Below are 12,387 nucleotides of genomic sequence, written 5' to 3' on the forward strand. Positions count from 1 at the left end.
GTGGACTTGTGTATTCCAGGGCCTCTTTGAGAGCTTATGGAATTGAGTGGAGTATCAGAAGATCCTGTGGACAAATGTCTTTTTTTTTTTCTTCAGTCATTTTAAGTTTTATTAAGTTTCAAATACCAAACACTCCTAAAAGTGAACTGATTGATAATATCTAAGTTCTGTGTTTCACTACCACCAGGTAACAAGGGAAGCATTTTCTATATCATTCCATTTCTTTTACAATCAGTATAAAGTAAGAAGACCAATTATTTTCCCAACTGGAGCAGAGTTTAGTCTACTGGGTCAGTAAACTATTTGACATATAGGATCTGCTCGTTAAAGCACATTCCATTTACTTTGAATTCCATATTCATGATATTTATTATATTATTAATCTCTATTTTCTGCACTATCTTCATGATACCAAAATAAAATCTAAGGAGCCGAAAGGTCCTCAGAAGCATTTGCACAAGTAATTGGATTATGGAAAGATTGCACTAAAACAGTTATGTAAGTGCAAAAGCCATTTAAATTTAATCAATGTCCTCATTCTGATTAGAAAAATCTGCCCAAAGAAGGTTAAACATTCTCTCCATTATAATATTTAAACACAATATTATTAGTATAATTACTATGCAAAAATTTTCAGAAGTTGCAGTGTTTCTTCTAACCCAACAACTCAAATCCATTTTCCTTTAGAACAATTCGTTTTCATACCTATTGCCTCTAGCCTCCAAAGCAATAAAGTTGTACCTTGATTTGTTTCCAAGGCAGAAGATGGTGTTAAAGTAGGCTTACAAAAGAAAACCAAGGGGCTGGAGTAATTTTGTTACCAGTTTTAAAAGTGTGCTTGATAATTTTAGCAACGTTTCCAGTTGTTAGCTTTTGATTTTTACTCTTCCCTTTAGTTTTGTTTTACAACTAAACTCTTTTTGGATATACCAACACCAAAAAACATTTCACTTGCTGAAACCACTTTACTGGATAAAGACTTACCACCACTTATTTCTTTCATTTTTCTAATTTAATGTTCTGATATTCTCAGGGCTAATTAAGAAGTTCTTAATGGCATTAAACCCTATGATTTTAGCTATACAAAATGAAAGCCAAAGCTGTAAAATCTGGAGTAAGAACCACAAGAACTTCCAGTCTACCTCCCACTTAACCAATTTTCTTGTCTCTCCTTTCTCATTTGGTCAATTACTTACTTTAAGTAACTGCCAATTCCTACTTAGGAGTTCAGTTCAACACTGATGCCTTCCTTAGGTCCATACGAACCCTCGAAGGCAAAGTCTACTGCCTGCACCCAGCCAACTCTGATGCGTACAGCTAGTGCATCTGTTGTGCCATATCGACAGTCAGCATTCTTCTGTTTCAACAACTCTTAGTATTTGTTTTCTCTTGCTACCAGCCATATCTAGTGTGAATAATCCAGCACTCCATGACCAAAATGACCATAATCCTCAACCATTTTTGCTGTTACACAGGCATTTGATGCTTTAAATCTGATGTGGAATGCAGATAGATTCACTTTTTAGAAGTCATAAGCTTTGAGAAGTTGGAGATGACTTCATTGCTTATCTATTTTCTCCTTTGCAATCAAGCTGTTCCTTTAAATATGAGAAAATACAGCGTTGCAAAAAGTTGAAGCAGTAAGAGCAAGTATACTTTGCAGCTTTGTGGTTGGTTTTGGCCAGACTTTTTATTTAATATTCTGTAGTTGTTTAACACGTACTTAAAGGTCTTATTGGGAAAAGGGGAGGATTTTGCAGAGTCTTAAAGAAATGTCAGGCAAAATATGGCCAACTTTATTCATTTGCTTTTTTGGGTTTACTGGGTGAATAGCACTTTCCTTACATAAGTATCTTACCTCAGTTTTTCATACTGAGAACACTGAGATTTCAGTTTGAAGACCTGAAATCCCAAGAGTAGCATTACTCGTACCACCCTCTAGTATCTAGCTTGTGTAGGCAGAGAGATTCATCTCTCTGTTTTAGATGTCTAGATGTTTGTGGAAGCTCTTAAGAGTGCTTGCCACATTTACTGGGAAAAATAATAGGAAGTGGCCATTAGGGACATTTTTACTTGGAAAATTACAACTCTAGTACACAAGTCAGGTCTTACACATTTAACATTTGCCTGTTGAAAGCAATCTCATAAATCAAATAAAATTAGACATTTTACTTTTTCCTCACAAGAACAGAAAATTTATGGAGGGAAACTTAACAGCAAATTTTAAAAAGGTAACACAATTTTTCCTCTCAGGAGTCCTTGGATGGTTATGACAGCAATTTCTACTTTTTGTTTGTTTCTTTAAACAGGTGATTTTTTCCCATAGTTTTGTTTGCTTTTAATACCTGCTCCTGCCTCCCCATCCATCACACCACCTTCCTCCATGGCCACCACCTCTTGGTGCTCCATGGCCTGAACTGCTGAATCGCACTGAGAAGGATTCTCCCTTTCCATAGAAGGGGTAGCCCTCTTTCTTTTCTGCCAACCCGATCATGACCACTTGAGTAGAGATCACTTCAACTGCTTGAGTAACTGTCTCGACTTAATTTTTGTATAACGTGTGAGATAGGGGTCCAAAGACCATTTGTTGAACAGACTGTTCTAGCCCAGCTGGGAGGGCTTGACAGCCTTGTGAAAAATCACTTGACCATAGATATGAGGATCTCTTTCTGAGTTATCCATTCAGTTCCTTTGGCCAGTCTGCCTGTCTTTATGCCAGTATCATGCTTTTTTTTTTTTTTTTTACCACTGTTGCTAAGCAATATGCTTTAAAGTCAGGAAATGAGTGTCCTCCAACTTCATTCTTCTTTTTAAAAAGACACTTTTGGGTATTCAGGGTCCCTTACCTTTCCAAATAAATTTTGATTATTGGTTTTTCCATTTCTGCAAAAAAGGCTGTTGGGATTTTTATTGGGATTGCATTGAATCTGTAAATCAGTTTTGGTAGAATTGACATCTTAATAATATTTAGTCTTGCAGTCCATGAACATGGAATGTTCTTCTATTTATTTATTTAAGTCTTCTTTGGTTTCTTTTACCAGTGTTTTGTAGTTTTCCTGAATATAGGTCCTTTAGGTCCTCAGTTAAATTTACTCCTAAATATTTGACTACTTTAGACACTGTTATAAATGGATTTTTTTCTTATTTTCTCCTCAGATTGCTCACCAGTAGTGTATAGAAACGCTATTGATTTTTGCATATTAACTTGTATCCCACCACTATGCTGTCTATTAGTTCTAGTAGCTTTGTTATGGATTTTTCAGGATTTTCTAGATAAAGGATCATATCAGAAAATAGTGAAAATTTTACTTTTTCCTTTTCTATTTGGATTTTTATTTCTTTTTTTTTTTTATTTTTTTTATTTTTTTTTTCCTTTATTATTTTTTTTTATTAATTTTTTTATTTTTTATTGACTTTGTAATAATATTACATTAAAAATATATATGTGAGGTCCCATTCAAAAAAATATGGAACGCTTCACGAACTTGCGTGTCATCCTTGCGCAGGGGCCACGCTAATCTTCTCTGTATCGTTCCAATTTTAGTATATGTGCTGCCGAAGCGAGCACTGGATTTTTATTTCTTTAGCCTAATTGCTGTAGCTAGAACTTCTAGCACAATATTAAATAACAGTGGTGACAGTGGGCATCCTTGTCTTATTCTTGAGGTCAGTGGGAAACCTTCAGTTTTTCCCCAATGAGTGCAATGCTAACTGCAGGTTTTTCATATATGCACTTTACCATATGGGGAAAGCTTCCTTCTCACTATAGCCTCTTGATGGGTAGTCATCATGTGGACTGGAATGACTATTACTGCAGTATGTATAATCTCTTGGTAGTGCATAATCTCTTTTATCATGAGAACTTGGGTAATCTCGGCTTGAACAGCTGTCTTTAGTAGAATATCCATCATCTCTTGGGGACAAATACACATCTCTACGAGAAAGCAGGGGTTTTCTTCATGGTGGGCCTCCATAACCATCTCTTCCACATGCTATGGGAACTTTCCCTCTCATTCCACTGCTGCTGTGAGGAAGCAGATCTTTTAGGAGGAGGACCTCCCCTTTGGGGGTGGTCCTCTTTTCACTGGAAGTGGTTCTCTGGAGGAATTCCTTTTAAAATTCATCAAATAGCCACCATTATCCAGGTGCCCACATATCAGGGTGGTCTCCTGGTTCTTCTTCTGCCTCTAAGAAATCTCGGAGGGCCTCTGCTTCTTGGAAGTGGAGGTGGCTGTAGTAGTTTGGTATTATTTATGAATTCCAAAAATAGATATTAGATTATGTTTGTGAACTTGTCTGTTCCTCTCTACATATTAAATTAGATTGGATTCAGAGGTTTCACTTTTACCTGATTAAATAATGATTGAGGCTTTGATTGGGCCACATCAGTAGACATAAAGAAAATGACAAGGCAGAAGAGAAAGTTAGAGCTTTGATGTTGAAATCTTAGATGTTGGAACCCCGGGAAGTAAACACACAGGCGAAGAACAGAGGAAGAGACAGCTCCATAAACACAGCAGAAGCCCTGGAAAGAGAGAGAGCCTGAGGGTCTACAGCTGACCTTGTGGAGAGAACAGAGCAGTGGAGCCTGGAGAGGAACAAGCCCCAGAAGAGTGAAGAGACTTCTCCCAGCCTACAGCTGATATTGGAAGAAGCTGAAGCCATAGATGCTTAAGGGGAAGAGGAAGTCTGAACACTTGCAGAGACTGGCAGCCATCTTGCTCCAACATGGTGAGGGAAGTAACTTATGCTTTATGGCCTGGTAACTGTAAGCTTCTACCTCATATAAATACTCTTTATAAAAGCCAATAGATTTCTGGTATTTTGCATTAGCACCCCTTTGGCTGACTAATACAGTGGCCCAAATCTACCATTTTCAAATGATGGTTTAGTGGCTTGTTTCACCTTGATCACTTTACTATCTAATGTAATGTAACATTACTTTCTTGGGTTGTATCTTTTGTATATGCTGGGTTTTCAAAGGTGACAAAAACAAAGCCTCTCATTGTTGGTTTCACGGTCTTTCTTTAAGAGTACTTTCACTATTTGTCTATATTTGCCAAATACTACCTCTAGGGCTGTATTTGTCAGTGAAAGGCTTTCATAAAGGGTATTTATTGGGGGTATAAGCTTATATTACCAGATCATAAGGCATGAGCTACTTCCCTCACCAAAGTCTCTTGCCATGTGTTGGGACAAGATGGCTGCTGACATCTGCCATGAGTTCAGGCTTCTTGGGTTCCTCTCTTCCTGGGGCTTGTTTCTCTCCAGGCTTAGCTGTCCTATTCTCTCCACAAGGCCAGCTGTAGACTATCAGGTGACTGGCTCTGTCTCTCTCCCCTGTCATGTCTAAGGAGCTGTATCTATTCCTCTGTGTTCTTCTTCTGTGTGTTTGCTTCCTGGACTCCAGCTCAAAACTCCAGCATCAAAACTCCAATTAACTCCTCTGCTCTGCCATGTAGTTTTATCTTTTAGTCTCCACTCCTTGGTCCTACTGACATGGCCAAATCAAAGCCCTAATCATAATTTAACCACATCCAGGTACAGACCAGTTTACAAACATAATCCAATATCTATTTTTGGAATTCATAAACCATATCAAACTGCTACAGTCCACACTCTGAATTCCAAAAGGACATTACAATATAAAAAACAAACAAACAACCCTTAAATCATTAGCAATGCTAAGTATAGAATCATATCACAATCATTTTAAAGAAATAAAATTTGTCCTGGGGCAAAGTCCTATTTGCTATAGACCTCTGAAACTTACAGAACAATTTATCTGCTTCCAGTACACAAATGGACAAAGGATAAACTTTTTCATTTCAATAAGGAGAAATTAGGAGGGAAACGCATTATGGGTCCAGAACAGTTCAGTAAACCTACAGAGTATCCTCCACTCAGTTTCAAATTCTGAGAGTCATTTTTTTTAAGATTTATTTTTATTTATTTCTCTCCCCTTCCCCCTCCCCCCCCACCCCCCCAGTTTTCTGCTCTCTGTGTCTATTTGCTGGGCGTTCTTCTGTGTCTGCTTATATTCTTGTCAGCAGCACTGGGAATCTGTGTCTCTTTTTTTGTTGCATCATCTTGCTGCATCAGCTCTCTGTGTGTGTGGTGCCACTCCTGGATCGGCTGGACTTTTTTCTTGCAGGGCGGCTCTCCTTGCAGGGCACACTCCTTGCATGTGGGGCTCCCGTATGTGGGGGTGCCCCTGCATTGCACAGCACTCCTTGTGCGCATCAGCACTGCACATGGGCCAGCTCACCACATGGGTCATGAGGCCCTGGGTTTGATTGCTGGACCTCCCATGTGGTAGGTGGATGCTCTATCAGTTGAGCCAAATCCGCTTCCCATGAGAGTCATTCTTAAGATGATGGTTTCTTCTCCCTGGGGCCTTATGGGGACCCACCATTTCCACAGGCTTGCCCAATGGCCATTTTCTTGGTTCCACCCTCATCAAGCATCTGGGTGCCGACCAAGCTCCAAACTTCACCCTCCAAAAGCAATGGGGTGATTGCCACACTTTACCCAATCTTTGGGTTAGAGTCTTAGCCACCCTAGTACAGTGAACTGAAGACAACATTCTCCCTAATCTTTGGCATACAGGTCTAACCCTCTCAGAGCAACAAGTTGCCAACCTGGTCATCCCTAATCCACGGGGGATGTATCCACACCTCTCAGACCTATGGGGTGCTGACCTTAACTGCCCTAGTCCTTGAGGAATGTGTTTCACCCTCTCTGTACACTGGAGTGGCAAAACCTTTTCTGAACATCAGGTGGGAACACCCACCCCCTTCAACTACTGCGGCAAACTCACTTCTCTATGCACATGGTTGGGGCTCCTCTCTTGGCCGAAGGCAATGTCTTGATTTGAGATCTCAGCTTCCATGGTTTTCTTTTTAAAACCATTTCTCCTTCAGTCTCTCCTTTCCATGTCCCCTTTAGTCCAAGCTGACAGTGGTTTTGTTCATACAGTGCTCTCAAAAAGCTTGTTGGTTTAGCATGTAAGAAGCAGGGGTCCAAGCCATCAGACAGTAAAACATTTCATAAGTCTTTCTGAGATAACTGCATTTTCAATCCTGATTTACAAGTTCCAAGTTAAGTCCTCAAGTGGGGCACTGTATTCTGGGAGCTTGATTTCCAGAGGCTTGGAATTTCCAGAATCAGTTTCTGTTTTCTTCGTGCCCAATAGTTCGGTCCTCAGCTTAACTTTCTTGTCTAACATTTTGCTATAAACTGCAAGGAGAAGCCAAGCCACATTCTATGAATTTACTTTGGAAAGTTCTTCGGCTAAATGCCCAGGCTCACCATTTTCAATTCTGCCTTCCATAAAACACCAGGAGTTAATCTTGCTAAATTCTCTGCAACTTTAAAACACGAATCGCCTTTCCTCCACTTTCCAAGAATAGTTTCATCATTTACTTCTAAGTCATCATAAAAAGTCTCTTTAGCATCCATATTGTTATCAACAGTTTCTTCAAAGCGATCTGGGCCTTTTCTATCAAGCATTTCACAATTCCTCCAAATAATACTCGTTACCCATTTATAAAACCATTCCAGTATTTTGGTAATTACAAAAGCACGACCCTACTCTCTGGTACCAAATTCTGTATTAGTTAGCCAAAGGGATGCTGATGCAAAATACCAGAAATCTGTTGGCTTTCATAAAGGGTATTTAATTGGGGTAGAACCTTACAGTTACCAGGCCATAAAACATAAGTTACTTCCCTCACTAAAGTCTATTACCATGTGTTGGGGCGATGGCTGCTGATGTCTGCCAAGAGTTCAGGCTTCCTGGGTTCCTCTCTTCCTGGGGCTCTGTTTCTCTCCAGGCTCAGCTGCTGTTCTCGCTCCACAAGGCCAGCTGTAGACTATCAGACTAATGGCTCTGTCTCTTTCCCCAGGGCTTCTGCCATGTCTAAGGAGTTGTCTCAGTCTCTCTTTGTTCTTCTCCAGTATGTTCAATTCCTGGACTCCAACTCAAAACTCCAGCTTCCAAACTCCAACATAAAAACTCCAACTAACTCCTTTGCTCCACCATGTAGTTTTATCTACTGACATGACCAGTCAAAGCCCTAATCATAATTTAATCACACCCAGGTATAGACCAGCTTACAAACATAATCCAATATCTTTTTTTTTAAATTCATAAACTATATCAAACTTCAACAAGGCTTTATCTTTTATTTCTGTATTGAACCCTCCAGTGAAGAGCTTTCTTGGGTGATCTGCTTCAACCATTTTTTCCCCTGGAGCCATAGAGGTGAGGATGGTTTCAGACTTCTAGGAACTTGCCAACAGGTGTTTCCTAGTGGCTCAGCTGGCGTGAGGGCTGCTGTTTTTGGGTCAGAGGACAAGAGGGGGAAGCCACTAGCACTACTTTGCAACCAGGACAAACTTATGTGCTTGACGCCAGTAATGCTAATAGTATCTCTATGAAGTACAATGCTACTTTGGTCAGGTAACTTTAATTTACTGTTTACCAAAAAGTTAAGTACCTATTATGCATCAAACATTGTGTCAGATGGTTTGGACAGAAAAGACAAATAAGGCATAATTTCTGCCTTTAAGTCATCTGTAGCTTACTAGAAGACACTGATAGGTAAATAAATGCAGTGTAGTGCAGCACTTGCTCAGGGTCATGCATTTCTGTAAGTCGTAGAACTGTGGTTAAAATCCAGGTCTTTTCAACTCCCAAGCTACCAAGCCAAGATGTCTCCAGAATGGAAAAGCTAGCTATCCTAAAAGTAGAGATTCCTCAGAAGAGCAAAACGTCAGCCTTGCTCTGCCTATCAATTAACAAGGCATATCTTACTTTGAAGACATTATTAAATAAAACCATTTTGTTTTATTTGCAAACCAGGTCCTTCAGAAGCTTGGGAAAGCTGATGAGACAAAAGATGAACAGTTTGAAGAATATGTCCAGAACTTCAAACGGCAAGAAGTGAGTACATTCATCTAGTTTCTAGAGTGGGAAATGGATTGAATCTGCTTAAGTGTGTAATTAAAATGCATTAAGACTTAAGAAAGGGGGGGTTGACATTAACTTCAGAATAACACTTGGTGATTCTCTGGAGTTTCTTGTGGATAGTGAAGGAAGAGGCAGTAGGCAATGCAGGAGGAGGACTTATGTTTTAAAAAATCTCAGGATATTGAACAATCCTTTGCTCTCTGTACCTCTTCAAAACAGACTGATCTAAAGGAATGATGAAGTTTTTGGTGATTTATCTTCTAATCAGTCTTAATGAAAGAGTAGTTAAATACTTCTGGCAAAATTATTTCAATTGTTGCATGCCTCAAGGTCATGCATTCTCCACGGGGTTATATGCTTCCCCAAGGGCTGAAAATTTACAGGTATACACATATACACAGATATGGAGTATAAAATCTATGTTATTAAGTTTGCATTGGACAGGGTTGGTTAAGCAAAATTATCTAAAACGCTCCTCAAGGGGATGATAATGAAAAAGAAGTTTGAGAAACTTCATTGTTTGTTCCTTTACTGGACTGCTATGTGTTTAAACAGACACATGGATGAAAAAATAATCAAACTAATTTTTAAATTACCTATTTGGCTGAGTTAATTGGCCAGAATATCATTCTTCAGAGATTATACTAGAGGCGGGGTGGGAGGAGGCAACAGACTCTGGAAAAGGGTTTGGATATCAAGACAAAGTAAGGACACAATTGTTTTCCTGCTGTCACTGGAGCTGTCAGTGCCTGCCAAGAAAATCTTGGCCTCAGGGGTGACAACCATTCCTGGAAGACTGGAGTTTGTTTCACTCCCTTTGCTGCTGTTTGGAGATCCCTGATGCTAGAGGTTTCTTAATTCCGTGTCTATCTTCAGGGTTCCTTCCCATACTGGAGACATGCTCTTTCTTGTCCTCACCAGCTGTGGTCCTCAAATCCAGCAGGTAGATAAGAAGTAGATCATTTTCCATGTAAATACTTGTCTGAATGTCTCTGGTTTCATCCCAAGACTAACGTTGACCTGTGAAGATCGATACCAATTTGTTAGGATTGATAACGGCCTCTTCTTCTGAAAACTGAGAAGAGAGAGAGAGGCATTTGAGAAGAAAAAGTAACAGAGAGAAAAATGGAATATATCCAAATACTGAATATTATAGATGTCTTTAGGTTAATGAAGGTAGAAATGGAAATTTCTAGAGAAATATTGGGTCTCGGCCCACAGAATGAGTTGTCCCCCTGTCTTCACCAGACTCCAGGAGAACAGGTTATATGTCTCCTTGTGTTTTCACTTGCTGAGTTCCTATACATCTCTTCATGCATTTGGGAAACATTCATCAAGATCATTGTCTTTGGACTGAAGGCATTTTCCGAGAAAATCTTGTTAATTAATGCCCTGTTTCTTTGCAGGGTGATTTCAAATGCCTGCTTTAAGGGCCTGGTTTCAGATACAATGGGTGATTCAGGTTCACAGTTTTCCCTACGTGAGGATTTATACTCTGTCCTTTAAAACCTAGCCTTCGTGTCTGGTATATCCCTATGGAGCTAATTAGGTTTTGCTCCTGGATTTTTCTCTCTCTCGTATTTTGATGTTGTTAACACCCCAGAAGGCTAATCTTAGGAGACATCAAGTTCAGAAATGCATTCATGCCTAGGAAGCACTTTGCATTTTCCAGGTTCAGTGAACTTTTATTGCTCTTTTTCTGGCTCTGTGGGCTGAACCAGCTACAATTGTTTTTTGTCTAAAGGACAAGAGAAAAATGCAATTGATTAAACTGCCAACTGTATCAGTTGTGACCTGTTTCCCAAAGATCATCAGCATGGGGTGACTTTATAATGCTGCTCTACCATCAATTCCTGCCACTATATACATTTTTCAAATATTACGTTGCAAATAGTTACTGTTATTCTTGAAGCCCAACAACTTGTTTTTCTTAAGAATATTAGAAGACGTCAAAATCTGGGTAAAACTTCAAGATTTGGAGGAATTTAAGTAAACATTTCTCTTTTATGAGTGAAACAAACAGGTTGGAAATAAAGGAAATGCTTTTTCAGGGAGTCTCATGATCCCTTTGGTTCACGTTGAAAATATTTTTGGGTCTGGAGTATTTTGCATTTTTTCTTCTTCATTTTGGGATTCATTTTTAAATTAGAAACAGTTAGTCGATAGTCATTATATTGGAGTGAGGAAGGAGTGCCTTTGAGCCTTGTATGTCCATTAGAGTGAGTGAAATGGGGAAGGAAGGAGGTTGATGGAAAGGGGAGGAGAAAGATTAATTTTCTGTAGAAGTATATAAAAGGTTGAGAGGTATAGTTGAAGGCTGGGTTGATTAATGGACTGTAAGGGGAAATGGGTCCCCTGTAAACATAGGAAGAAGAAACTACCAAGATTGTGGCTACCTCTACAAGGTCTTTTAGTCTTAGTATTAATGGAATAGTGAGCCGTTACTTTAAATTCACTGTTCATTTTTTGACCTGAGAAATGTAGATTTCTTGTTTTTATATGAATTGATTTTTTCCAAATCCAAAAAAAAAAAAAAATACTCCTGGCAGTATAAGATAAACAGTATTTGAATTTGCACATTACATTGAAGTCACCTAACCACACTCAATTGGTGGGTAATCAAAATATATCACCGGAGAATGTTCTAGAAATTATTCAAACATTTTGGACCTTGATGATCTTGCTTTAAATTTTTCTTTAATAAAATCATAAGAGTCCTCATAGTTATTGATATACTGCCTGCTTGTTCCTATTAGAAACAACGGTAGAGGGGTCAATATTTGATCTCTTGCTTGGAGCATTATTTTATTCCAACCCCACATTTTCATTTTGACCCCAAACATCTTTTCCTAAAGGGTAGTTCGTGTTCGACGGCAAGTGTGAATGAAGAGTTTGCACATAACTCTCTCAACTGCCCACTGGCCTCCCAATGCTCTGAGTTTCTTTTTTTTGTGGCCCAGTTTTTATAAACTCTCAATTAGGGCAAGGAGGAAAGAGAAAAACAGGTGTGGCAGTTTGATATTATTTATGAATTCCAAAAAGAGATATTGATTATGTTTGTAAACTGACCTGTTTCTCGTGGTGTGATACCCTTTGATTATATTAGATTCATCTGAGCTGTCTGATTAAATTATGCAAAAATTAGGGCTTTGATTGGATCACATCATTAGAATGCAACTCAACATTGAGTCCCAGCCCCCTTGGGCTTATAAAACAGATTATCACAGGGAAGTAGATATAAAGAAGATATAAAGTAGCCTGTGACCTGGGAAGAGAGATGAACCTGATCGTTTACACCTGACCTTGTGAAGAGAGCAGAGCAGCTGAGCCTGGAAAGAAATGAGGCCTGGGAAGAGATACTAGCCTTACGCCAGCCTACAGCTGAGATCAGAAGAAACCGGGACCATGGAGCC

General features: G+C 39.2%; 1 protein-coding gene and 1 non-coding gene across 3 annotated transcripts in view; one reads left to right on the forward strand and one right to left on the reverse strand.

The window, feature by feature from the left end:
• AMPH (amphiphysin) overlaps positions 1-12,387 on the forward strand; it is a 267,871-nt gene that overhangs the window by 123,977 nt on the left and 131,507 nt on the right. For both annotated transcript variants that reach the window (XM_058296765.2, XM_058296766.2), the window contains exon 2: positions 8,867-8,947. In XM_058296765.2, coding sequence (XP_058152748.1) covers positions 8,867-8,947 — 81 coding nt within the window. The remainder of the gene's footprint in view (positions 1-8,866; positions 8,948-12,387) is intronic.
• LOC111765158 (U6 spliceosomal RNA) lies at positions 3,462-3,568 on the reverse strand. The gene has a single exon (XR_002797570.1). It is a non-coding gene; the product is annotated as a U6 spliceosomal RNA (small nuclear RNA).

Source organism: Dasypus novemcinctus, chromosome 5 (genome assembly GCF_030445035.2).
Source record: "Dasypus novemcinctus isolate mDasNov1 chromosome 5, mDasNov1.1.hap2, whole genome shotgun sequence".
In the NCBI taxonomy this organism is placed as follows: domain Eukaryota; kingdom Metazoa; phylum Chordata; class Mammalia; order Cingulata; family Dasypodidae; genus Dasypus; species Dasypus novemcinctus.